General features: G+C 44.9%; 1 protein-coding gene across 7 annotated transcripts in view; it reads left to right on the forward strand.

Annotated features, from left to right (window-relative positions):
- The window catches only part of LOC129515836 (solute carrier family 23 member 2-like), a 52,561-nt gene that overhangs the window by 13,806 nt on the left and 14,934 nt on the right, over nucleotides 1–23,821 (forward strand). For all 7 annotated transcript variants that reach the window (XR_008665657.1, XR_008665658.1, XR_008665659.1 and 4 more), the window contains 6 exons: nucleotides 699–856; nucleotides 12,990–13,149; nucleotides 19,286–19,467; nucleotides 21,265–21,382; nucleotides 22,412–22,568; nucleotides 23,361–23,614. Coding sequence is in view for 3 of the 7 variants with exons in the window: in XM_055334909.1 (XP_055190884.1) it covers nucleotides 699–856; nucleotides 12,990–13,149; nucleotides 19,286–19,467; nucleotides 21,265–21,382; nucleotides 22,412–22,568; nucleotides 23,361–23,614 (1,029 nt within the window). In the remaining 4 variants the exon portion in view is untranslated. The remainder of the gene's footprint in view (nucleotides 1–698; nucleotides 857–12,989; nucleotides 13,150–19,285; nucleotides 19,468–21,264; nucleotides 21,383–22,411; nucleotides 22,569–23,360; nucleotides 23,615–23,821) is intronic.

Genomic DNA, 23,821 nt, shown 5'->3' on the forward strand with positions numbered 1-23,821 from the left:
ATGAAGTGGAGGTCCTTAGTGCCCTGCCATGCAGTGTGCCCTGTTCGCCAGGACCTGGCACTTCAAGGGAGTCTCCTGTGTTGCTAATGCCCTGCTGTTGTGTCTGAGTCACTGTTCCTTTCAGTGCAGTCATCTACACTGCCCTCTGCCTGTTGTAGGCTGTGCTTGCTCTCCATGGTGTTAGTGGGACCCAGGCAGGCCAGTTCTAAGGGGGTATGGGAGCAGGGCAGCAGTGTTAGCAACATAGGCATTGAACCACTAGTCCTAGGCCAGAACCCCCAAAGTGTCTAGGTGACTACAGCTGGAGGCTGTGAGCTAGGCAACTGGAGCTGTGAGGCTGGGCTCCATGCAGTGGCTGGGTGGGCGGCACTCTGTTTATTCTGAAGCCCACCTCTTTGCTTCCCATCATGTCCCCCTGTTTTGTGTTCCTGCCTGGGTTTCTTACCTAAGATATCAGTTTCTAGTGTTAGGATTCTGCACTTGAATCCCAGACCCTCAGTCTGGGTCTGTATTTTGCTCCCTGGTCTCTTTGTTTCCATGGCTCATCTGGATGCCTGCCTCTTACTTCTGTTTAGGCTCCTCTGAGACCAGAGGTAGCGTTTTTCCCTCTGGCAGGGCAACGCCAATGGAAATGAGGGTGGAACAGGCAGTCACAGCATGTACTTGCCACCTGTCCACTCTCTCTGCTCTGCCCACAGCACTTCCTCACGGCTCTGGGGGGCCTCGTAGCCATACCACTCATCTTGGCCAAGGACCTGTGTCTGCAGCATGACCCACTGACTCAGAGCTACCTCATCAGCACGATTTTCTTCGTCTCTGGCATCTGCACTCTCCTGCAAGTGTTTTTTGGAGTCAGGTAGGTAAAACTCTTTTCCTTGGATTCAGACTTTTCCATGCAGGAGTACCAGCCAGATTTGCTTGGCTTGCAGCTGGACAGGTGGTTAGGCAGCTGGTGTAAACTATGTGGAAACGTGGGACTCCGAATCAGAGCCTAGTTTACTGTCAATATCAGCTAGGATTCACAATCAAAGTTACATAAATCCAGATTAGCTCAGGCAATAATGTGTTCTTTATTAATGTGCAAGATCAGGGCAAGAGAAAGGCAAGGTGCATCATGCATCAGGAACGTGTTGAGCCAGGGACTCAGATGCCACTGGGACTTTTTCTTCTCTTGCTTCTACAAAGGCCTTCTCCTGATGTTTGTGAAATGCAAGGCAAGAATACAAATGGATCCCCACACACTGGATGTCTAAATATTGGAGATTTATAAATGAAACTTACAGACTCTTAAATATGTTCTGATCATTCTACCTGGAAGGCTAGGTTTGAATTTAGAATTCTCTCACTGTTCAAGGTTATGTTTTGGAACCCACTCAAGGAGGGCTGACCCATAGCCTGTGGCCTTCTGCTTCTCTTCCCACCTCAAACTTTGCTCCAGATCACAAATGGTCTTACATACATGAATGTGGATACCCCAGCCTGCATATCCAAGCTCCGCACCCACCTGCCCACACACACACACACACACACACACACACCACACACCAGATTCCCCACATAGTTGATACTTGGCCATCCTCAGGCCTATGTGTGTGCACCTGCATCATGGTCTGCCTTTAGCAGGGCACACCTGGGGAAGAGATCCAAGGAGCCTCTGGAAAAGGCCCAGGGCCATTTGGGCAGAGAATTCATGGCCCTCAAAGGGGAGAGGCACACAGACTTGAGGTGGACATACCATACCCTCTTTGGCCCCACAGACTCCTTCCCCAGAGAAAGCAGAGAGGAGCCCTCTGGAGCCCCAGCCTAGGGGTGGGGGGCTCTCCTTGCCTCGTCTGAAGATGGCGCTGTTTCTTCATCACACTGCTGGTGGCTGTGCTTCATTGTCACAGATGGACTTCCACGCAGGAGTGCAGACAGGCTGCTGGCAGTCCGCACACTTCTCTCCCAAAGCAGGTGCATACCGCTCTGGCTGCTCTTGCATTTTAAAATTCCAGGGAAGAGCTCTAATTGGTACAACATGTGCCAAATGCCCAGCTCCCACCCATCAGGGCAGCAAGTACGGCAACTCCCATTCAGGAAAGTTTCCCAAAGAAGCAGGTGTCCTCTTTAAGGAAAAAGAGCATAGAAGTAGGAAGACAAAATCATGTATGAAAGAGAATATTCTTAACTTGGTAAAAAAAAAACCTCAACAAATTACAAATTAAAAAAAAAAAAAGAAATAAACACCACAAGATGCCACAAATTCCAAAGTATAGCATGCCATTTTTATTATTTCACTTTCTCACAGCCCCCTGTCATACTTCTCCCCCCACATTTTATGCTTGCAGACTCTTTTTCTTTAAGTGAAGGTTGGGTACTCTTTGATCACCTCTTCATTTTATAAAGAGAAGGAAAAATAATTCAGTCACTTTTCTATCATTGGTTAGTCCAAATTTATTTGTTAATTACTGCTAGTTGAGCTACATCATCATGCCGTCACACACAGACTGTAACACTGCTATCGATTCGTGCCCTGCAAACAGGAATTCTCTTGTACTTGATTTCTATCAAAAAATTTTTGAATGCATGCTGTATTTATAAGTGTATCATGTGCATTATTAATTATATTCTTGATAGGAGACAACTTCCATCTTGCCTGCATATCCTAAGAACCAAATCTTCTCTGGCAATTTTGTGTATCTGATGATTGTCAGATCATCCACAGACTTGCTTCTGGCCCCATACATTTCAAAACTTGTTTCACATCCATCCACCCACATATGTCAATGCCAGGTGCTATAGGACACATTGATAACATAATGTGACCTTGGGTTCTGCACCTTCACGTCACCAAGTAGAGTGAGCTGGCACAGGGGCGGGGGCGGGTGGGAGGAGAAGACACAGTAATGACCCCAAGGTGGCTAGCAGTAAATTAATTATGTGGTTTAGTGCCTCAAACCACATAAGTACATACTACCACTTTCAACTAAGTTTCTCCTGACTCAGCTTCTCCTTAGCCAGATCCTGAGAGTGCTAATGGCCTTTCTAATGCCACTGATGCAAGATTTAGAGCCTGTAAGGTGGCAGTGCAAAGAGACCAGAGTGGTAGCCAAATGTGGCTGAAACTATTTACTTTTGCAAAGTTGACAAAAGCATATGGCTAGTGAACACATTGCAGGGACCCCTCCCTGGGCTTTAGGAGGAGCCAGGCAGGTGAGGGTCCCTTCACCATCAATCTCCTTTTGACCTAACCTGTGCCAGGCCTATGCTCAGCCCTGTGGTTGTGAAGGGAAATGGAAAACATTTCCTACAGTGTGCTTCCACCTGACCTGTCTTGACAGAAAATGACTTGACAGGAAAAATTAATATCCACTTATTCTCTGTCAATTATCTGAATAAAACCACACAGGTATAGACTAATATGCAGCTGGACACTTTTTTCCAGATAGGCTGACAGTAGACAGCATTTGGAGGAGTACATTCACTCCTGGCGTGGCCTTTTGCCTGAATCAAATCAAAGGCAAATCAAAGTGCTTCCTTTGCAAGTCATTTCCAGGTGATATGCCAAGGCTTAAGTTCTTGCCATCTCTGCTGAGGAGTGGGAGACTCATGCCCACGGTTTTGGTGGGTTGGTTCCCTGCCCTCTCTTTCTTCTGTCACCATCTCTGTGAGCCAATATCTCTTCCAAATTCCCCACCAAGGATTCAGAGTACAGGGTTTGCTCTGGTCTGTCAGAACCTTAAAATCCAGAGCCCCCATTTTCCTGGATTGGCCCTAGAAATGCAAGATGCTGCAGTAGCATTAGGGAGGCCTTGCCATAACCTGCTTGGGTACCCAGAGATCCCTCATCTGTCCCAGCCCCACGGGGAGTTACAAACACAAAGCCCCTAAACCTGCTTTGCTTTGCTTCTGCCCTCTTGACATCCAGATATACCACTGGAACTCTGGCTGGAGCAGGAACAGTGGTGGCTTTTGAGGTAGAAGTGTGACCTGACAATCTTCACATCAGAGGAGTCCCAAAGATGGGGCTGGTGCTTCTGCTTCCTCTGGGTTTAAGTTGAATAGCTATCCATAGGGAAGGGACAGGATGGCATTTCCTACAATGTGGCAGGTCCTTACCTGCTTGATGTAGGGAGTTCAGTAAAAAGATGAGCAAAATGTTCTTTGTCCAGTAGTGAAGTAGTTGGGACTCAGAGAGCTCAGGATTTCTTACAACACAGTGACCCTTTTAAACTCCAGAAGAAATCATTAGTCCCATCTTACATTCCTGAGGTTCTGCTCCCCATTCTGATCTATTGCAAAGAAAAGTCCCTGTGACATTATCCTTTGCCCACTCATTGGATTGACTCAGGAAGGGAGCATCAAAATGATGACATGGGAAAGATTGGATGCCAGCAGCTGACCTTCCAGATGCATCTGTCCCCAACTGTTGACCATTTACCCATTCCCTCCCCCTCTTACTCACAGGCTTCTCGAATTGCACATGTCCCAACCCCAGACCTTCTCAGGGGAATCGTCCTTTCCAGGTTCCTGAGCTCATAAGGCATATTGCTCTACCTAGTGGAGATGTAATACTCCCTCTCCTTTCTACCTTGGACAATATTTGCATTATTTTCTCCTGGAGTCCTCATGTTTCTATGAAGTGGAACAGTTTTTTAATTTTTCCAAAGCCTTGAAAATTAAATTAGATAATGCACAAATGTACCTCAGTGCCAGGTACAGAAAATTTATTTTTCACATCAAGAAATGGATTGTACTGTACAGAAAATTTTGCACCCTCCCTCCCTTTTTTTAATAATTAAAGAAATTTAGTTAATAAAAATAGTCCTCCTCTCTCTTTTTAAACATATAGGATGCACCATAATATTTTTCCATTTCAACAAATGCACTTCTGTAATAGTACTTTTTAAAAAATGATCACTTAGCATTTCATATTCTAGATTATATAATTATATTCTGATTTATTTCCTATTAAAAGACATTTAAGTTGTTTCAAGTTTTTCATTCTCATAATAGCAGCCGATGTAATTTATAATTATAAGAGGTATAAATTATATATATCTCTGATAATCCTATAACAAGATCACGCCCGTAACCCCCGCAACAACTACCAAAAACCGTAACATAGTTGTAGTCTACCATACAACATGCACGGATACACAAAACATGACCTAACCTCCCTAACCACCTTAAAACTCCCATAAACACTCACCCCCCTCCATTCCCCCCCATAAACACCAACACCCCAACCCCAAACACCACACCACACACACCACAACCATCCCACACACAAAGAAACACACAACACACCAACCCCTAAACACCCCAACTTTATCAAACCCATACCAACAAACACAAAAACAAAACGAAAACCCAAAACCAAAACCAACCCATACCCATACAACCAAAACACCCATTCTCCCCGACCCCAAAAAACCATCAAAAAACTCCCCCACACCTTTCCACAAAACCACACCCACCCCAAAATGCCCACAGTTCCACTGCGCTCCGCAGACCCGACCCTTGCCAGCCAATACCCCACCAAGTGAGGACTGACTGTATGAAGGTTCCAGCCTTGGACAAATTCTAAGATCGTGCAACTTTTGTCACTTCACCTGCTTTAATCTTTGTTTCCCCAATCCATTTCTCTGTGAACAGCATTAAAGCCCTAAAAACAAAAAAGGACCAGCGTGTCTTGGGGGCAGAACAAGGGAGAACTGGCTCCCATTCCACCACTGGTTTCTGGCAGGGGCCTGGTTTGTGGTCAAAGGTATACTCAGGGTAGTGACCACTGGTGGGTTTAAAGAATATAGACAAACAGGCTTCTACTTCCCACCAGAAATCTTCCTCCCTTTTTTTTTTCTAGACAGAGGCAAATATTTCATTCATGTAAGCTGATTATGTACGTACTACCTTCCAAATCTCTAGTTAACACACTTCAATTTTAGTATTACTAATCAATGTGATACAAATGACTGAGATCTCCTTTTCTTCCACAGCCTTTTACCACTTACAAGCTCACTCTAACTCTCATCACATACATGCAGACTTCCCATCCTCTTGTTCTCCTATACTCCCAGCATAGATCAATATTTTGTGTTATAATTAACGACTGTGATGTTATTTGGAGCTGAATCACAAAGTTATTTTCCTGCCCAGATTTTTGTTTTCCCTGGAGTTTACATCTTTCTTATTTCTAATATACATAATTTTCTATGTACTTATTTCTAATTCAATTCTATGCTCTTTGTTTATTGTCTAATTTCTTCTTAATAATTTCATTCATGGGGCATCTGGGTGGCTCATTCAGTTAAGCATCCAACACTTGATTTCAGCTCAGGTCATGATCTCAGAGTCATGAGATCAAGCCCCACTCCACATTCATGACTGCTTAAGATTATCTCTCTCCCTCTCCCTCTGCTGCTCCCTTCCTCCCCTCTTCATGTTCTCTCTCCCTTAAAAAATTAATTAATTGATTAATCAATTAATTAATTTTGTTCACATCAGCTTCAGCTTGATGAACTGTCTACTGGAGCTCTCTGCCTTGCTGCAATTTGGAATGGTTGCTCTATATGCCTGGTATCCATTATATTTATCATCCTGAGATGCCTCTTCATTCCTATCCTGGGAATTCCCTTCATGTCAGTTCTCAAGTCTAGGTCTCTTGTTCTCATATCTTTCTCTTTTCTGGAGGAACACAATAATCCAGTACTTCCAGAGAGAGAGAGAGAGAGAGAGAGAGAGAGAGAGAACAAAAGAGATAAATTTTGTAAGACTTTGTATATGTGAAAGTGTGTGGATTCTACCCTCATACCTGATGGATAGCTTAGCTGGGTATAGGAATATAGATTGGAAATAATTTTCTTTCAGAATTTTGAAAGCACTGTTCCATTGTTTTGTAACTTTCAATGTGATTTTAAGAAGGCCAAAACTTTATGTAATCTCCTTCCCTTTCCCCACCCCAGAAGCTGGCAAGGACTGCTTTATAATCGCAGTGTTGTAAATTTTTAGTTATGTGTTGTGGCCTGAGTTTATTTTCATCCATCATACTGTGTACTGAATATGTCTTTTTAATAGGCAAATGGTCATCCTTCAGTTTCTTTGAGTTTCTTTCTCAAACTCCTTTTATTCACATGCTCGATTTCCTGGAGTGGTTCTCTAATTCTCTTACCTTTTCTTTCCTATTTACAACGCTTTGTATTTTTGCTCTTTTGCAGGGAGGAAAACACATCACCTTTATCTTCCAAAACTTCAACTGAATTTATTTCTACTATAATACTTTAAGAGCTTTCTTGTTCTCTGAATATTCTTGTTTTATGCATCCTATTCGTGCTTTATGAATGCAAGATCTTACTTGCCAAAGATATAAATGAGAGTATGTTTTAAAATTATCATCTCCCAGGGTGCAAATGGCTCAGTCAGTTAATTGCATTCGGCTCAGGTCATGATCTCATGGTCCTGGGATTGAATCCCACATCAGGCTCTCTGCTCATGGGAGGCTGCTTCTCCCTCTCTGCTCTGCTTGTGCTCTTTCTTGCTCTCTCTCAAATAAATAAATAAAATCTTTTTAAAAAATGATAATCTCCCTACAGTACAAGCTACTTTCATCTGTTTCTTTATTTGGGTCTCTGTCATCTATAGTCCTGTGGTTGTCTGGTGATCCTTGTATATTTAAGGTAGGATCTCAAATGTTTGACTGGTAGTCTGGTCCTGAGACTGCATCTCGTTCACTTTGGACTTCATTGCAGCATGATATGCAGGAGTGCCATATAACCCAACTGCAAGGGTCACAATTCACATTGTAGTCTTAATATGGTGTCATGAATTTCAGATATCTTTATGCTTTCTCTAGCATACCTGGGGAAGCCTGAATTTCAGCATCTTTATGCTTTTCCTATCAGGTTGTCCTATCCTCCAGAAAAAGACCTTCCAGTCTCTTGCCTGAAGAGTAAAGACCTGGCTGGAAGTGTGCTAGAAGCTCAGTTGGAAAGTGAGCTGGATGTTTTAGTGTTCAGTGTGCATATATTAAATGACTCACCCCAGTGTTCAGTATGATATCTGCACGTCAACTGTGCCAATTTCCCTGCAGTATGCAGACCCCGTGTTTTGTCTTTTCTACAGGATAAACTCTGTCTTTGGCCAAGGTGAGGGAAGGACAGTCCCTTGACTGTTTCTAAAAAAGACATTAAGCCTGTTTCAGCTCCACATTTAGTCCTGCTTCAAGAACCAATTCCTGATATGTTGTGAGTTTTTCAGTGTAATGCCATTTACCTATTGCTAGCATAGAATACTGATTCCCCAGGCTGGTCAGATCAGTTACCACTGTCCATCTCTGCTCTTTAGCTTTCAAAGTTTTGTTGCAATTGTCTCTTGCTAAGATCTTTTTATCTTGTGATTTATTCTTCTAAAATATATTTTAGTGTCATTTTAGTGGAGTTTCAAGAGGGAGCAAGTGTATAATTTGGCATTTTTAACCAGAAGTCAATTTTTTTCCTTTGCACAAAACTCAATACATATTAAAAATATCAAATCTTTGTATTTATTAATTGCCATAAACATTTTTAGTGTGTTTTTAGTTTTGAGCATTTTTGCAGTATCAAAGTTTTTATATTTCTATGGTAAAATTTGTTAATTTTTTTCCCTTGCTATTTCTTTTTTTTCCCTTGCTATTTCTTGATCTACTTTTAGACTTATAGAAATCCTTTCTATATCCAATAGATAAGATAAATGATCATCTTTTTTAAAAAATACTTGTATGGTGTTGTTTAGATTTTTAAATTTAACTCTTGAATTAATTTTGGGATTTATTTAGGTGTATTGTATGAAGTGAGGCCTCAAATATATTTTTTTCTCCCTGAAAGCCAATTATCTCAGTATCATTTATTGAATAAATAGGAATCAAGACTGTATTCATCACATATTAAGTTCATATATATTATTTACTCATGGGAGACAGAGAGAGAGGCAGAGACATAGGCAGAGGGAGAAGCAGGCTCCCTGCAGGGATCCTGATTTGGGACTTGATCCTAGGACCCCAGGATCACAACCTGTGCCAAAGGCAGATGCTCAACCACTGAACAACCCAGGTGCCCCTGTAAATGCTAAAGTTAATACATAGTGTGTTGGAACATGTGGGACATTGTCAGAGAAACTCTTTCAAATCAAATGTAACAAAAACAAAAATTACCAGGGAGGAGACATCTGAAATAGATTGAACAGCAATACAAGAGCAGTAAGCTTCACAGTGATCAGTAGATCCAATAGAAGCAAATCCATCCCAGCGGACACGTGTTGTGACATCACATGAAGAGTGCTATGCCTTAGACATTAACCTTTAAATGTTAACGCAAGCAACATTTTGCGTTGAGAGATAGTGTCTACCTTAAGAATTGGAATAGAAGAAATAATGAAGAGGAATGGAGTGAAAACTTTGGAGCTCTGTGCAGGTGGCTGTGTACTACCTGCAGGGCTGATTACGTGCCATGGGGCAAGGGGTAACTAAGGCAAAGATGCAGCCTTGGACCAGCCCAAGCACATGGATTCCAACAACACAAAAGAAAACAAGGGATGTAGAAAACAAATCTTAGAGAACCCACCTGCAAGAGATGGGAATGCCAGACAACAGTTTTTTTTTTTTTTTAAAGCCCAATATAACAGCTGTAAGAGAAAACACAAAAGAAAATGTTATAATGTACACCACCTGCTCAGGAAGTACCCACACTTTTCAGAGGGAATAATAAAGTAACGATCATTACTGCTATTTGGTGAGTGCCAAATATGCCCCAGGCATTGGGCTACACATTTATACATATTTAATCTTCATGGCTACTCTCTGGGGAAAGTGCTATTATTTTGTTATATCAAAGAGGACACTGAGGCTTGCAAAAGTTGGGTGACGTGCTTAGGTCACACAACTGATAGGAGGTAGAGCCAGATTTAAATTTGCCATGCTCTTAATCAGTGTCATAGGGCAGTGAGGAACCTGGATGATGAGGGAGGAGACCCTAGCCCTCCTCCTGGTTAACTCTATGACCTTGGGCCCAGATCCCCCATCTATAAAAATAACAGGGCAAGCTGGATATGTTTCAAGAAGCTCTTCTCACTCTAAAATGTTGAGTTGGTTTCAAATCAACAGTCCATAAGTTATAAGAGAGACATTTAAGTCAGAAGGCACATGTAGAACAGTAGTGAATCATACTCATGTGCAGATTTAAAAAATCCAGGCTTGCCATCATTGTAGCAGATAAATTAATCATGAAATTTAAAAGAACGCTGAAATATACATCAAGGTCACCATAGAAAGTAAGACATACATAGAACAATGAAAGCCTAGAATAGTACTGAGTGCACATACCCTATACACATACTGCAGATGTTCATAAAGGAAGAATTAGTAGAAATGGAAGGAGTATATGTAGATCAGTCTCAATCTCTCTCTCTCTCTCTCTTTCTCATCTGTCTACCAAAAGGATACTAATAAGTAGTTATACCTGGGGCCTTTGGGTGGCTTGGTTGATGAAGCGTGGGACTCTCCGTTTTGGCTTGGGTCGTGGTCTCAGGGTAGTGGGATCCAGGCCTGCAACACTCTGCGTTCAGCTTGGAGTCTGCTGGAGATCTCTCCCACCCCCTCCCCTTCTGTTCCTCGTCCTGCTCATGCTCATACACTCTTTCTTTAAAATAATAAAATCTCGAAGAAAAAAAAAAAGAAGCTATACCTAACAAAATGGGGGTGGAGTGGGACAGGAAGGAATAGAAAATGGGATTTGAAGGTATAAGTATAAAATAATAAGGGAATAATTTATAGATACGTTGTGTGAACCTGAAGGTAGAGCATGATCATACCCTGAAGCAAATAAATGCAAAAGAAAATTCATCTTGCTCTTGAACATAAAAGATATGTTGCAATTACAAACAAAGGCAGAAATTCCATGTATCATATTATCCCAATGACATGTCATCATCTCGAAAGACAATAACACGAGCAGAATTAGAAAGGAACGCAGCTATTTAAAATTTTGAAATATTCTCTTAAATAATTTCTCACTTAAGGGATGAATTCCTGCATGCAGCAGCAGAAGGCATTTTTTTTAATAAAAAGGAAGCTCGCTACCGTAAGAATTGTTACAAATATATTTTGACAGTATCCAAATTCCATGTAATGAGTAGATGGTTTGTAGAAAAGGAGAAAACAGACATTAAATCACACGAATGAGTGCACATCTCTCATAGCTTAATGAAATGCAAATTAACATTTGTTAGGACTTCATTACATGCCTATTAAACTTAAGAAAACCAAATGATAAACCCAATGTTGGCAGGTTTTTGTGTGGTTCCCGGCTCAGCACTGGAGGGATGAGAATGAAAAATAATGAATGCCAGCCCTGCCCTTCTGGAACCCAGTAAAATGGACATGGCTGACATGGTGGACTTTGTAGGCACCACCAGAAGGTGTTTAAAGTGATCCTTGAGAGTAAGTTACTGGCAGCGGTTAGTTTGTTAGTACGAGGGCTGAGACATATGTCGCTAGAAGATAAGTGGGAGTTTTGTCTCACTCATCATGGTGTCCTCAATACCATGGCAGCCAGTGCCTACCACATGGCAGATCCTTAATAAATATTTGGTGAATGAGTGAAATGTACATATGGAATTATAGCAAAAAATTAAGACACAAGTTCTGTATTAGGTAACTCTGGTTGTATCCATACACAAAGGTTTATATGTTACTTTTTAAAACTCAAGGGGGTTTTGTAAAGATATAAGTAGAGCATGTCTCCCTTCTCTGTTTCAAGATATTTAGATTTCATAGTTTTTAAATTAAAAAAAGTATTCACGCATACCCCTACCACCACCTGTGTATTCCCGCCTTGTGTGGGCAATGGATTCTGTTCTACTTTGAAGCCTTATGGGTCTAGATTTATGGTCTAGATCAGTTGTTCTCAACCGTGGCTGCACAGTAGAATCACCTGGAGCTCTAAGTGCACCCCATACCTGGGCGCACTCCTAGAGAAGCCCACTGATTTGTCTGAAGGTGATGCCCAGGCATCATCCATTCTCATGTCCAGCCAGGGTGCAAAGGCCAATTAGGCAGCAAACTCTTGCATCAACTTCATATTTTCATTATATGGAATGTACTCAGTCTCCCGAGAATAATCCTTTGAGCAATTTTTATGAAATTCTGAGTACAAAAATACCCTTCTAGAATTGTTAAGAAAATGTATTGGAACTAGGTGGATCACAGTGGCAAGTGTAATCAGGATGCTGAGGTGCCTCTGGGCCACCCTTCCCCAAATGTTAGTGTCATAGGTGGGCAGACAAGGCCAAGCCTTGATAGTCTGTGATCTGATAAGAGAGGGTCATTGGAGGTTGACTTATCAGGCTGCATTTACCTCAAAGGGAAGAAAGTTCTCAAAGTTCTCACAGATGCCAGAGTGAGAAGCCAGGCAGGAGTAAGAAGGATCTGGATGGAAGGCACTTGGCCTGATAATTGACCTAAAAACTGTTCTCTCCTTGTGATAAAAAGGAGGCTTGAAGGTACAGGTCTGGGGGTGCTGATCATTTTTGAAGACCCAAAGGAATCTGGCAGCCCAGATTTTAGGCTGTGCATCTCTTGGGGCGGGGGGGAGACCTCCACACAGGAACTGTCCTTTTATCCTGGGCTCTGGGGAAGATTCTCTGGGACCAGAGTAGATGATGGCACACACTCTATATGCTTGCTGAGCTCTGTGCTGTCTCCAAGTCATTTCTCAGGGCTTCCCAGGTTTACATATCCTAGACTGGCGTTAGGCCTGCTTGTCTCCCCCCAAACACCCCTCGTACCTGTCCAAAGTCTGGCAGGGCTCCTGCGTCTGATGGGAGCATGGCAGGAACTCCCTGTAGGGTGAGACCAGCTGGGTCATGTATTGCCTCTAAATCAAGCTAGGGCTTGGAATGAAAGAACCTCCCCTGAGCCCGGTTTCAGACCCCTGCTAATGAATCTCCCAGGTAACTGCATCCTCTTCTCCCTCCTCCAGGCTGCCCATTCTCCAGGGAGGGACATTTGCTTTTGTGGCACCCTCCCTGTCCATGCTGTCCCTTCCTGCTTGGAAGTGCCCTGAATGGACATTCAATGCCAGTCTGGTGAACACCAGCTCTCCCGAGTTCACTGAAGAATGGCAGAAGAGGATCCGAGAGGTGAGAGGGCCCAAGGGGTGGAGGGGGTAGTGTACACTACTACTACTATGACTACTACTACTACAACTACTACTACTACCACTACTACTTTACATATGTTTGATAATCCTGTCCCTACTCTATTTTTTTCTCCCCTCCTTCCAAAGTCTGCACTTGTAGCTTTGTAAATGAATTTTTTCACTTAAATTCAACACATATAGAAAATAACTCTCAAAGCTGAACTTGCTCATGTTACCAGCACCTGGATCAAGAAACAGAACATTAGCAACACCCCAGAAGCCTCGTCGTGTCTCCTCCCAGTCCCCTCTCCTCTGGGGATAACCGCTGACCTGATTCCTAACACCATAGATGCGCTTCGCCTGGTTTTGAACTTTATATAGAGAACCACACAGCACGTACTAGTTTGTATCTGCCTTCTTCATTCAACATGAGTTTTCTAAGTCTTCCACATTGTCATATGTAGGGGTAGATTCTTCATTCTCTTTTCACTGCGTAGTGTTCCATTATATAATTACACAGTAATTTACTTCTCTGCTTACTTATTCTGCTGTTGCCTAAACTCTGTTTAAGGGTAGCTTCAGTTATGGGCTGTTATAGATAGTGTTGCTAGGGATGTTTGTGTACTTGGTTTTAAGCAAACATATATATATATATATATATATATATATATATATATATACATATATATATATATATATTATTTTTTCATTGAAAATACATGTAGGAGTGGGACTACTGAGTCACAGGGCATGTGTACCAGTCAGGGATCTCCAAAGAAATAGCAGCAATGGGATATATAGAGACACAGACAAGAGGGGGTGTATTGTAGGAATTGGCTCATGTGGCATTGGAAACCAAGAAGTTCTTGAGCTGTTTGCTAAATGCTGGTGGGCAGTCTGGGTTGCCAGTCTTTTTTATAGTAGTCTGGGCCCAGACTTCAGATTAGGCAAAGCTCAAACCAGAAACACTGTCCATTCTAGTTTTTAAAAATATTAAATCCTTGCAGACTCTGGGAAATGTCCAGCATAGGCAGCCTGCCACCCCTGTGATGGGCCGTATACCCTTGTATCTCCCACCAAAAGCACATGTGCGCATCGTGCAATCTGGACTGTCCAGGGCAAAATAAGTGACCAGATGAGGATGGGGATTATGTTGTCTGTGAGCTCGCATGCGCCTGGTATCAACTCATGGACCCTAGTGACTACATTCAGGTCATACTTCCTCCCTCTCTTTAAGACTTAGGGGCATCGCCACAAATCACAACTATTTGAGATTTAACTAAAAACTCCTGTCCCACAGAAGGCAAAATTTCATTAGAGCCCTATTGTCCTCTTCCTAGACCAAACTGCTGATCATTGGCCACCGCCCAAGGACCCGTGGAATTATACGGGGGTAACCCCGGGCATTTATGTGTGCATAGTCAGCCATCTCATGCATGACTCGGCGCATTGGCTGGATTTAGATCTGCTTTACTTCTTCCATCAAGGTTTCTCTGGGGAAGCATCATATGCTCTTCCAGCATCAACCTCCCTCAGTTGGGCAAGCAGCACCTTTAGCCAAGCTCCAACCACTGCTTTCTGAATCCAGGGACTCACATGGTGAAACTCAAATCTTTGTTGCCAGCGTTAGGTCATCTTGTGAGGTAGTGTCTGGCCCAGGGGAGGTGGGGACTGTCACTTGCCTATGAATCCTATGAACTCCTCCTGTGTCCCTGCCTTTTCTCTGCCTGACTACAATTCTTTCCCTTAATCAGCAGATTTTGTTGATCTGTCCTTCTTTACTTGAATGTCTTTCTGGTCTCACGCAAGAACATGATTGGGGTCTCTGATCCTGGAGTTACTGGGTGCTACTCACTAGTGGTCTAATTCAGTGCAGACTAGTTAGTGATGGTCTGTCAAAGGGAAAGGGGTGGAGTAGCTGCTCCGGAGCTACTCACTAGTGGTCTAATTCAGTGCAGACTAGTTAGTGATGGTCTGTCAAAGGGAAAGGGGTGGAGTAGCTGCTCCGGAGCACAGCCTCAGCAGAGCCGGAGCACTGGCTTCCACCAGGGTGGGTCCTCATTCGGCACAGACTCTACCACCTTCGCTTCCTATAAATCAGGGAGCGGGGCTGCGAAGGCCATGACCTGTGAGTTTCAGCCCAACCCTCTGCTGTTCTTCTTCCTTTTCTAAAGCAGCCTTTTTACACATACCTATGCTGGGACAGGCCAAAAGTGCGTATACTTCTGAAATCTGATCCATCTGCTTCCTTTTTGTCTCAGAGTGGACCCCATGTTAACCAGGCTCTTTAATCATTAAAGAACAATACCATATAGCTCTAAACTAAGACATTCCTAAGAATGTCACTTGTCAAGCTGGCGGGCCCTGGATTTTTGCCAGGTAGAGTGGCCGATCTCGGGATGCTGTGTGTTGTACCACCTTCTCCAAATGAAGCTGTACTTCAGGGAAGCCTAGTTTCACTATACCATCAACAGAATGAATCACAGAACACATGTGGCTTGTGGGTGTTTGTTTATTTGTTTGTTTCTGCTGTCCCCCAGGGAGCCTATATTTGGCTTCATTAAATCCAAATTTTCTCAGACATCAGAAAAGACAAATACCCACCATTTGCTTCAACGTGGATGGAACTGGAGGGTATTATGCTGAGTGAAATAAGTCAATCGGAGAAGGGCAATCATCATATGGTTTCACTCATGTGTAATATAAGAAATAGTGAACAGGATTATAAGGGAAAGGAGGGGAACTGGGTGGGGAAAAATTAGAGAGGGAGACCAACCATGAGAGACTTGTAACTCTGGGAAACATACAAAGGGTTGCAGAAGGGGAGGTGGTTGGGATGGCATAACTGGGTGACAGGCACTAAGGAGGGCACTTGATGGGATGAGCACTGGGTACTCAACATATATTATATGTTGGCAAATTGAATTTAAATTAAAAATGTAAAAATAAAAAAAATAAATCCAAATTAAAATCAAGCAAAACACAAGAAGTAGGGTTTCTTTACCTGGCTCTGCTAGATGCCAGGGCAGGATTTCCCTTCCACGCAGACCTGCTGAGCACTGGAATTTCTTCTGCAAGAATCTCTTGCTTTCCTACTATCCAAGAAGAAAGATCTGATAAGTTAGTTTGTCTCTTCTCCTACCGAAGCATTTTGGCTCAAATCTTTCCTGTGTCCTAATGAAGCACCTGCCTCCAGCAATACCATGGCACAACTCACCAACCTTCACCGTGTTCAGAACCAGTTACCTTGTGTTTTGAGGACACTGGGCAAGAGTTACGGAAAATAATTTCCCTAGGGCTCGAACAAGTATTAATAGTGAGGGAGGTGTTTAGGGATATGGGTCATGCTGTACCTGCATTAAACATGGGATCCCAAATGTCAGAGACACCGTATTTTCTTTGATACCTTTATTGTTTATTTTTGTGTTTATGATATATGGAGTCCTTTCAAAGCAGGAGTATGAAAACTACGGATCAAATCCAGCCTGGGGTCTGTTTTTTTTTTTTTTTTTTTTTTTTAACTGCTCACAAACTAAGAATGGTTTTTAAGTTTCAAAGGCTGTTCTTAAAAAGAATATGCGATAGAAACCACACATAGCTCACAAAACCTAAAGTAGTTACCATCTGGCTTTTTACAGGAAAAGTTTACCAACTCCTGCTTTGAGACCCAGGGCCCAGGGTAGGGATTCCTTTGTCCCTAAGACAATAGTCTCCACTATTTTTCCCCACATAGCCTCCAAGAGTCTAACACAGTGAGCCAAACCCAGAACCTTATCTATGATAGTTGAGCTCCACCTGCTGGACCAAAGTTCTTCACCAGTGCTGTAAGCAAGAGAAAGTTCTTTCAAATTACAACTTCATTTCATTAATTATATTGATTGGTTGATTTCTCCAAGCCATCATTAATTAGATTGATTGGTTGATTTCTCCAAGCCAGCCTATGGGAATTTAAGGTAGATACCCCGTGTTTATCTGAGTTATATTTGTCCACATACATGTCAGGGATTGAAATCACTGGTGGCCAGCACACCAACTGTATGTCACTATACTAGCCACCAGTGAAAGTGACACAAATATAGGACCAATAGGAAGGTTTTTACTTGCTAGGCTATAAGTAATGGAGAAGTGAAAGTGAATGGTGGTTCTATTTTAAGGACATGGTGGTAGCAGAAAAAATAAAAAACCAGGAAGGGAAGGCAAGTTCAGTTTTCAACACCTTGGACCAATTATGTCCTTAGATATAAGTGAAATGATATAAAGGATCATATAAAGCAATGATATAAAGGATGAGAAGGAGGGATTAAGATTATTTTATTACTACAAGGTACTCACCCTATTCATGAACTGGCAGTGTTCTTTGAAAGTGGACTTGGTATGTTGTAAACTCTAGGGTAATTCAAAAAAGTGAAAGAAAAGAAAGTAAAAGAAAGAAGAAAGAAAGAAAAAGAAAGAAAGAAAGAAAGAAAGAAAGAAAGAAAGAAGAAAGAAAGAAAGAAAAACATGTCAAGAATGGAAAACAATGGAACCATATGAAACGGTCAATTAAAACCACAAAAAGAGAGACACCTGGGTGGCTCAGGACATGATCCCGGGGTCCTGGGATTGAGTCCCACGTCGGACTCCCTGCAGGGAGCCTGCTTCTCCCTCTGCCTGTGTCTCTGCCTCTCTCTCTCTGTCTCTCATGAATAAATAAAATAAAACCACAACGAGAGTGGAAGACAAAAATAGGGACAAAGAACAAGGTCAACAAATAGAAAACAGTAATAGGCATAGTTGGTATCAACCCAATTATCACTAAGTGGTATCAGTAATCACTTTGAGGGCAGCCCCAGTGGCGCAGCGGTTTGGCGCCGCCTACAGCCTGAGGTGTGATCCTGGAGACCCAGGATCGAGTCCCACGTCAGTCTCCGTGCATGGAGCCTGCTTCTCCCTCTGCCTGTGTTCTGCCCCCCCACCCCCGTGTGTGTGTGTCTCTATGAATAAATAAATAAAATCCTTAAAAAAATAATCACTTTGAATGTCAGTGGATTAAATGTACCAATTAAATGACAGAGAATGCAATCTAACTATGTCATCTATAAGAAACCTACCTTAAATATATAGACATGTAGAGATCGAAAGTAAATGGATGGCAAAAAAATATATCATGCTAACACTAATCAAAACAAAGTAGAAGTTGCCCTACTACTTTCAGAAAGAGCATATCTTATTTATTTATTTTTAAGATTTTATTTATTTTTTCATGAGAGACACAGAGAGAGGCAGAGACACAGGCAGAGGGGGAAGCAGGCTCCCTGCAGGAAGCCCGATGGGGGACTCGATCCTGGGACTCCAGGATCACGCCACCCAGGCATCCCAAGAGCAGACTTTAAAACAAGGAAAGTTACGAAGGATAAAGCAGAATGTATAACATCCAAACCAAAAGAGGAAAAGTTAGACGTTAAGCAAATTGCATGGGTCCAGTGGATCAGGGGTTGGCAAACTATATAGTCCATGGACCAGATCTGGCCTGCTGCTCGTTTTGATATAGCTCACAAGGTAAGAATGATTTTCCATTTTAAATGGTTGAAAAAGAAGAGTACTACTCACGATGTGTCAGAATTATGTGAAATGCTAATTTCAGTATCTACTCGTGAAATTTCGGAGGAGCACAGCTAGGCTCATTTGTTCACATCTCGTCTGGAAAAGTTTTGACAGAGGCCATATGGCCCATCAAGCCTGAAATAGTCACTATCTGGTCCTTTACAGAAAAAAAAATGCCAACCCTTGCAAGAGAAAGTGGGAGCACGCCAATATGAAGTAGCAAGAGATTTAACCCGCTACGGAGTGATGGTAGTCGTCCTCCTCCTCTCCATGACCAATACACACTTCTGAAGGCAATTTCCTGAAAACCTTCAAATGAAGTGCAAATGTCCACCAGGGAATTGGAAATCCAGAGCTGGAGAGAGGACCCAGAGCAGGCCTCTCCTTGCCTCGGTTCCCCTGGAGTTTAGCTTTGACTCTGCACTGTGGAATTGTGGGTCGGGGCAGGCAGAGAGGCGGGCTGCCTCAGCTAGGTCTGCGGTGCTGGCTGGCTGGGCTGAGGCCCACGGTCTCTGCCGGCCCCAAGGCGCCTGAGCTGTTCCTTCCCTCCCCAGCTGCAGGGCGCCATCATGGTCGCTTCCTGTGTCCAGATGCTGGTGGGATTCTCTGGCCTCATTGGGTTTCTCATGCGCTTCATCGGCCCCCTGACCATCACTCCGACCATCACCTTGGTGGCCCTGCCTCTCTTTGATTCCGCGGGCGACAGTGCTGGGGTCCACTGGGGGGTCGCTGCCACGTAAGTACTCTCTGAGGACGGAGTAGCATCTCGGTTCCTTCTGGAGGGAGATAATTCAGCAAGAATAACGTGCTCAGGGTTCTAGCTAACTCGTGTGGTTTACAGATACTTTCATGAACATTATGATGCCTTGACAAGCAATGGAAGGGCTGCCATTCATTATCACCACTACTGAGTACATTGTGAGTCCTCAAAGCCCAGGAGTTAACCACAGGCAGAGCGTGAGAAAACTTAGCGCAGAGCTCACCGAGTATTGCTGCTGGTGGTCGTCCGCCTGCTGGGTTTCCGCGGAGCTAATGGTTGTCAACCTCCGGCACCCGGGAAGGGATGCAAAGCCATGGCCCCAGCTCTCAGTGATCTCACAGTGTAGGAGGGGGCTGAGCCTTGGTCCCAGGAGCTATGACACCAGGAGACGGTGACGAGAATCAGAGGATGCTCAAGTGTATGTTTGGGGCAGGGGGCTGATTACAGCCAACTGGGAGGCTCTGGAATTCTTTATGGGAAAAAGAGGCCTTGGGCATTTCCACAGAGCTTTGAAGGGACTTGGGGATGGCCCTGGGCACGCTCATCTGTGCCGCTGTGAGGGGCTGACCACAGGGACCTGCAGAATGACCTGGGACGGAAGACAGTCTCCGACTCTGGCCTCACCGACTCCACCTGCAGGACCATTGCCATGTTGCCCACTTTTATTTTATTTTATTTTTAAAGATTTTATTTATTCATGAGACACACACACACACACACACAGAGGCAGAGACACAGGCAGAGGGAGAAGCAGGCTCCACACAAGGAGCCTGATGTGGGACTCGATCCTGGGTCTTCAGGATCACACCCTGGGCTGCAGGCAGTGCTAAAGCGCTGTGCCATGGGGCAGCTTCTCTTCCATCCTGGCCAACCTCTTGGATGGTGGTCCCTCCCAAAAGGGACTGTCTGAGGCGGCCGTTAGACGGGAGACCTGCCCCTTGGCCGACCCTGATGCCCGTGCAGGTTCTCTTCCCTGGAAAAAAATTTACGCTTACAAATCTAGTCAGCTCTGATTGCATCTCCACCATTGAGATGGCATCTCTTTTCAGGGTACCTTCCTCTTACCTTTTAAAAAATGAACGTATTCAGTTTTTGTATATTGGATAGTTTTTTCCCTAAAAACTGTTATTGGATTAAGAACATTAAATATTTATGGAACTAGTAATACTGCATTTAAAATCTAAGAGAATTACTTTAGTAAGAGTTACCTTCATTCTAGAAAGGTTTTTGTTTTGGCCTCAGAGCATTTTTGATGAGTATGGGTCTAATATATTGTTTGCTTGTTTGTTTGTTTTTAATGAAATCAAGCGTTTTAATTTCAGTGGTGGGAGATGTCCTGACCACAACAGCCGAGCGCAGAGCATTTAAGTTTCCTTAAGATGTTTAAGTCATCTTGAAACATATATGGAGAAAAGTTCTTTAAACGGAGACAAAAATCACATAGTTGAGCAAAACACCTGTGTGCTTTCGCATCTATTTAGAAGTCTATTTCTTACCAATAAACAATGCATTTTGAAAATTAAGAAATAAAAAAATCATCCCCCAACCCCACCCCAGGGAATGAGGGTCCCCTTCCCCGTATTTCTCTCCAGCCCCCAGCAGCTCTGAAAGGGAACAGCCCACCTTTTCAGGGATGGGGCCTGCCTCATGGGAACTCTGCTGGTGTGGCCCCTGCAGCCTGTCCCCTGAGATGTGTGGGGGCTCGGCTTCCTGGACACTTGCTCAGGACAAGCGCCAGCTTGCCGGGCTGGGTGTGGCTTGTTTCTGTTTCAGGACCATCTTCCTCATCGTGCTGTTTTCTCAGTACCTAAAAAACGTCGGCATACCTGTGCCCGTTTATGGAGGGAAGAAGTGTCATACGTCTAAATTCCACCTGTTTCAGGTCTTCCCGGTAAGAAGCACTCCCTGCCCTCTTCCATTCTTAGTGGACTCGCCTGGAGAGTGAGGGGCAGCCTCTGGCACTCCCAGAAGGTTCTCCAGAGCCAATGCTTCCGTGGGCAGGGGCCTCTCCTCTCTGGCCTCCATTCTGCGCTGTAGAAGGAGGCTGGGAGGAGGCCTCGTGGGAAGGCTCCCTGGCTGCCGGTGGCATGCCGTCCCCATCATTCCACAGATCTTCTCTCCCTGGAGCAGGTCGCTGCTCTAGGTCACTGCTCTGGGCACCAGTGTGGGACAGCCTTGTCACACAACTGGGGCCGTCCCCATAGCAAGGCTCACGGCTAATTATACAAAGCTAAGGACCAAGTTGCGCAGATCTGGATCTCGGGGGGCTCGTGGGCAATCCAGATCCCTCACGATGAGGCTGGTACTTCACTTTCAGACGCCCCTCTGCTGGATTTGCATCACGGTGTTAAGTCCGTGTGGCTACCAGCCACACAATGTGTTTTCAGGTGGGATTTAACTGTGGACTACATTTCACGTTGTAAAAAGATACTTCCACATTTCACTGACCTCTCCCCGCGCTGCGGGCTGGTGGCTCAACCATTCTGGGTGTATAAGCATCACTTGGGGACATTGAGAGAAATCTACCTTTCTGGGGCTCCGCTGCCAGAGGTTAAATATCAGAGCAGTGATTGTGATTCCACTGTACAGACGAGGAAACTGAGGCTGGGGGAGTTTGACCCAAAGTCACATGACCAGCACGGTGGAAAGGGAGACAGACAGTAGTCCTTCTGACCCAGGCTGTGCCTATTGTGCTAGACCTTTCTGCCTCTGTTTAACACAAGGTTTTTCCATAGTTTATTGTCTGCATTTCTTCAATGTGCTAATTGGGCCACCAATTGTTGTCCTTGGAAGGGCCAGTGGCCCAGCATTTCCTCATTTCTGGGAGCTTCCCTGACCTCCTTCTCTGGCCCAGCACCTCTGGGAGGTGTTGGCAGGAGCTGGGGCTCTAGGCCGGGTAGTGAAGGGGTTCCCTCTGCAGGTGCTGCTGGCGCTCTGCCTCTCGTGGCTTCTCTGCTTTGTGCTCACAATCACCAATGCCCTTCCCACTGCCCCCACGGCCTATGGGCATCTGAGCCGCACCGACACCAAAGGCAATGTCCTGAGCCAGGCTCCCTGGTTTCGCTTCCCTTACCCAGGTAATGAGAAGACAGGGCCCTTTTTGGCCTGGGACATGTATTCCCCAGGACTGTCTGTGGGGTCCAGGGCACTGAATGAACAGGGCCAGGGGATGGATCTCCTCCCAAAGACCAGACAAGGAGAAGCAGGCCCTAGGGGGTCCACATGCGCCCCCCCCCCTCACCCCAGGAGAAGGAGGAGACCCTTGTGTTGTCCTAAGAATCCTCTGGGGGCGTTGACCCGCAGGCTCCCAGTCCTGGACCTTCCTCTCATCCCTCTCATCCCCAATGGCCCGAGAGTGGGCAGATGAGAGAGGTCTTAGCCTCCTAGCCAGACCCCCAGACCCAAGGGTCTCCTGGGGACCCTTCCTGGGTTAGCCGATTCTACCCAGGGGAGCTTCAGGCTGAATTAGAACACTTCTGGGCAGATGAGGTCAAGGCCATTCCTTGGCTCTTGGCTCACTGCTGTTTGCCCTTCCCAGTGCTTCTCACCTCGGGTGGATTAATAACCAGGGTCCAGGCAGGGCTGGCCCGGCCCCCAGCCCGGGAGCTCGTGCCGCCCTGGGTAAGAATCTCTGCTTCCACGGGGCGTCTGTCCTTGCGAACGGTGACCTCGGGTGTGTGACCTGACTTGCCCTCAGGGGGTAACGGCAGCGCGGGAGCCCAAGCCACAGACCCTGCACGCTTGTGGGATTGGGAGACACAGTGCCTGGTCTTTAAAGCCTTCCCAGGACCCCTCCGGCAAAGGAATTATTTGGGGTTCAGCAACCCAGTGGCTTCTGGATGAACATTCCCTCTGCACTGCTCTTTCAGGACAGTGGGGCGTCCCCACCATCAGCCTGGCTGGGGTCTTTGGGATCATCGCAGGGGTGATCTCCTCCATGGTGGAGTCAGTAGGCGACTACTACGCCTGTGCCCGGCTGGTGGGGGCCCCCCCCCCTCCGAGGCATGCTGTCAACCGTGGCATTGGCATCGAGGGCCTTGGCTGTCTGCTGGCAGGGGCCTGGGGTACCGGGAATGGCACCACCTCCTACAGCGAGAACATCGGGGCGCTGGGCATCACCAGGGTAAGGCCACGGACGCCGACCTCGGGCCGGGCACCCGCATCTGTCACCAAGCCCTTAGCCCCTTACTATTGCTGCAACAGACCAACACGCACTTCTGGCCTCACACGGCTCAGATGTGTTGTTCCCTTGATCTGGACACGGGTCTCGGGAGCTAAAATAAACATGTTGCCTGGGCTGTGTTTCCCTTTAGCTCGGATTGGGGCCTTT

This window comes from Nyctereutes procyonoides, unplaced genomic scaffold (genome assembly GCF_905146905.1).
Source record: "Nyctereutes procyonoides isolate TBG_1078 unplaced genomic scaffold, NYPRO_anot_genome, whole genome shotgun sequence".
NCBI classification, from domain to species: Eukaryota; Metazoa; Chordata; class Mammalia; order Carnivora; family Canidae; genus Nyctereutes; species Nyctereutes procyonoides.